Source organism: Pediculus humanus, genomic scaffold (assembly GCF_000006295.1).
Source record: "Pediculus humanus corporis 1103172107667 genomic scaffold, whole genome shotgun sequence".
NCBI classification, from domain to species: domain Eukaryota; kingdom Metazoa; phylum Arthropoda; class Insecta; order Psocodea; family Pediculidae; genus Pediculus; species Pediculus humanus.
Window position 1 is genome coordinate 1,147,643 of NW_002987276.1, and position 3,899 is coordinate 1,151,541.

General features: G+C 19.7%; 1 protein-coding gene across 1 annotated transcript; it reads left to right on the forward strand.

Annotated features, from left to right (window-relative positions):
- Positions 1-1,327: 1,327 nt before the first annotated feature.
- Phum_PHUM287190 (golgin IMH1, putative) lies at positions 1,328-2,782 on the forward strand (the record flags this gene model as incomplete). The annotated part of the gene is made up of 3 exons (XM_002426906.1): positions 1,328-1,400; positions 1,488-2,279; positions 2,367-2,782. 3 exons carry the CDS (start codon positions 1,328-1,330, stop codon positions 2,780-2,782), a joined length of 1,281 nt encoding a protein of 426 aa, XP_002426951.1.
- Between the last annotated feature and the right edge of the window lie 1,117 nt (positions 2,783-3,899).

Sequence of the window (3,899 nt, forward strand, 5' to 3'; positions counted from 1 at the left end):
TATGTAGTAAATATGAACTTGTTTTTAAAAGGATAAAATAAATTTTAAACTGAATTTTTAAATGTAACATTTTAACTTTATTAAAAAATATTTACAGAAACATTTTCATATATTATAATGAATGATAAAACTGAAAAAAAAAAAAAATTTAATTTCATTTTGAGTTTTAATTATATTTTTTATCATATTCACTTTAATTAATAAATATTTTACCATTTTTGTTTATTAATCTAAACTAAAACTACAATTATTATTAAAATTATTTTGAATTATTCCATAGCCAATGTTTGTTCTTGTTACACCTTAGCCATCATTTATTATTTGTAATTATAAATAAATTAGTATAGAAATTCATTTAAAATTTTTTGAAAACAAATTACAAATGTTAAACAATAAACAAAAAGTAATAATACATATGTAAATAAACAAACATAATAAATATGTAAATAATTTTTTATTTTTATTTTGTAACTCAATATACATAAAAGTTATAATTTTAAAAAGAATACATTTAAATTACATTTTACTTATTTTTTTTTAGTAAAATTTCAACTTTATTATTATTATTATGATTACATTTAATTTTTTGATGTTATGAAAGAAGTAAAGTCGAATATTATCGGTTTAAAAGACAAAAAAAACCTTTTAAAAAATTCAAAATTTGTTTTTTAATATGTAATAAACTGTATTGGTAAGTATGTAAACAATCTTCTGTAAGAACGTGGAATCAGACAAACGATTTGCAGGGAAAAATGTCGTTACATTTTTTTCGCATCAAGTTCGACGATGTTGTTTAAAAATTCTTGGAAATAATTTTAAGCCGCCGCCATCTTTTATGTTTTATTATATTTTTTGAAGTTTTTTTTTCTTTTTTTTTTTTTTTTCTTTTCTTTTGTACTTAAATAAATTCAGTTTCGTCAGGTTAAAATTAATTTTTTTTTGTATATGGTGTGAAATTATTATATATATAAAAAGAAAATTAAAACTCATGAATTCTGCGAAACAAATACCACGAATTTATATGGATTCGAGTTTAATTGTCAAGTAAAGTTTTGATTTTACACAATAACTATTAAAAATTTTTATATGAATTGTTCTATTCATTTTACGTTCATTTTACAGGAATCACGATCAAAAAACATCCAGTTCAAGTTAGTATATAAAATTCATAATAATAACAATAATAGTGATTTTTTTTTAAAAAAAAGTTTGAATGAAATAAATTGATAATGAAAATTAAATTTTTTTAGATGGTTTCGAGAGAAAATCTAAAATTTCTAAATTACCAAAAAGAACATGTAGTTTAGAAGGAAAAGAAAAATTTTTAATGAAAAAAGAATCATTTGAAAAATCACTCACAAGTACCACATCAATGATTCCAAGACCAGAAAAAATAAAATGTAACTTTTTTTTTTTATATGAGAATAAGTAACGGTTTTTTTTTTTTTTTTTTTAAATTTTCATTTATTTTTTTTTTTTTGTTATAGTTATTAGAAACGTAAGTTCTTCTCGTAATCCAACAAGAGAATTTAAACAAAATGTAGAAAAATCAAAACAACATCCTGTATCGGCGGGTAACGTCAAACAAATGCGTACTAAAAAAATAACGAATTTTAAAAATTCGCCATCCTTAACCGTATTAAACATAAATTCGTTAGAATATAAACTATGTAACGATTTGAAAGAATTCAAACAAAACGTGTTGAAAATACCCGAATTTTGGTCTGATGCCGATCAAACGGTTAAAAATATATTAAAAAATACCGTGGGAATCGTGAGCAAACAATATCCGACAGCAAATGTCGAATCGTTTGAAGCTGAAGTTCAAAATATACTCAAAGCTGCTGAAGTTGTAAAAAAAGATATTTTGACAAAAACCGAAGATATTATTAACAGAGCTAATAAAATATACGAAGGAAACGAATTTTGTGGTCCATCAGATCAAGAAATGAAAATGATTGCGGAAAAAATGGAAGATATAAGAATGAATGTAAATGCTAAAAATGTTTTTAATGATTTATTAAAATATGGTAATGAAATAAATCAAAAAATGGAAGATGAGAAAAATAATAAAATAAATAAAAAATTAGAAAATGGTTGTTTGATAACCAATAATAATAATAACAATAACACGAATAGGAAAAAAAATAAAACGTCATCATCTTTAAAAAATAATAATAATAATAATAATAATAATCATGATATTTCACATATGCAATCTTGTGGTGATATACTTAGACAGGGTGCAAGAACGGTTATTAAATTATTAAACGATACAGGTATAAAATAATAACAATAATAATAATAATAATTGATTGAATACGATTTATTTAAATAAATCAATTGATTTTTTTTTTTTTTTCTAGATGGTAAATCGATAGAAAATGTAATAATGGAAAATAAATCGTGTCAAACGATAAGCACGTGGATAATAGATATGGAAAAAAAAGAAGAATCGTTGAGAGTTTTAAATAATCAAATATTAGAATTACATAATTTATGTAAAGATCACATAAATAAATTCAAGAGTTTTAATTTTCAAATAAAACTAAGGGGAATGTGTAACAAATCGCATAACGTTTTACCGACAAAAGACGGGATTGGAAAAAATAAATGTACATATTTAAATAAAGATTTTGATTTTCCAATAATAAAACAAAGGGATGTTGATTTAAATAAAAAAAATAAACTCATAAGTCAACAAAAAAAATTACTACACGTAAGAGATGAATTAATTGATATGCTCAAAAATAGATGCAACGTTGAAGTTAAAGAAATATGAATTTTTTCCCCATTTTTTTCTTCCATTTTTTTTTTTGAATGAATGAATGAATTAACATCATCATTATTACGGAATCGAATTGTCAAAAAAATTTTATTTGGATCCACATATCCAATTCATACCTGAAATAAATTAAACTAAAATTTTAATGACACAAATCACGTTGATATTTAAATAAAAATTTTAAAAAAATAATGATAATTTTGAAATAAAAAAGTAAAAGAACATAATAATAATAATAATAACAATCGTACAAAACGAGTATGTTTAACATTCGTTATGAAAATTAATAAAGTATTTATTTATTAAATAAAATTATTATTAATTATTATTACCCCAATAATTCCGTTTATTACAAAGCGGAAAAGTAAATAAAGTTATTAATTTTTTATTAATTTAAAAAAAAAATTTTATTACAAAATTTTTTATAAAAAAATACATTTTGAAAAAATTTTTTTTTTTTTTTTTTTAAACACAAAAATCACGCAATGCGATATTAATTAATTAAGTGCAGAAAGCTTTTTTTTTTTAATTTATTATAATTAAAAATTATTAATAATAATTAATCGAGCTGCTTTTTTTTACAAAAATTATGACAAATAAAAAAAAAATTTAATACAACATTGATTTCTTTTTAAAATAAATATAAATATAATAATAATAAAAAAAGTTTGTTTGTATAAAATATATTATGCGTTGTTTATTATTTTGTTTCATAATAATAATAATAATAATTGACACAATTAAAAAAAAAAAAAAAAAATTATTTTAGTTTAATACTTGACAAAAGGACGGTTTATTTACAATAAAAATAATAATATCATTACATTATTAAAAAATGGGAAATAAAATGATTATTGCTCTTATCTTCTAATTAATAATATAAATTAATATTAAATACAGAAAATGAATATCAAATAAAAAAATTAAAATAAAATACACAACTTATTGAGAATTTAATAAATCTACTTTAAAAAAAAAAAAAAAATGTCGTTTAAAACATTTTTAAAATGTATAATAATAATAATAATAATAATAAATGTGACGTTTTATTTATATCAAAAAAAAAAAAAAAAAGAATTTCATATTTGTTATAAATACTTTTTAATAGGAATGA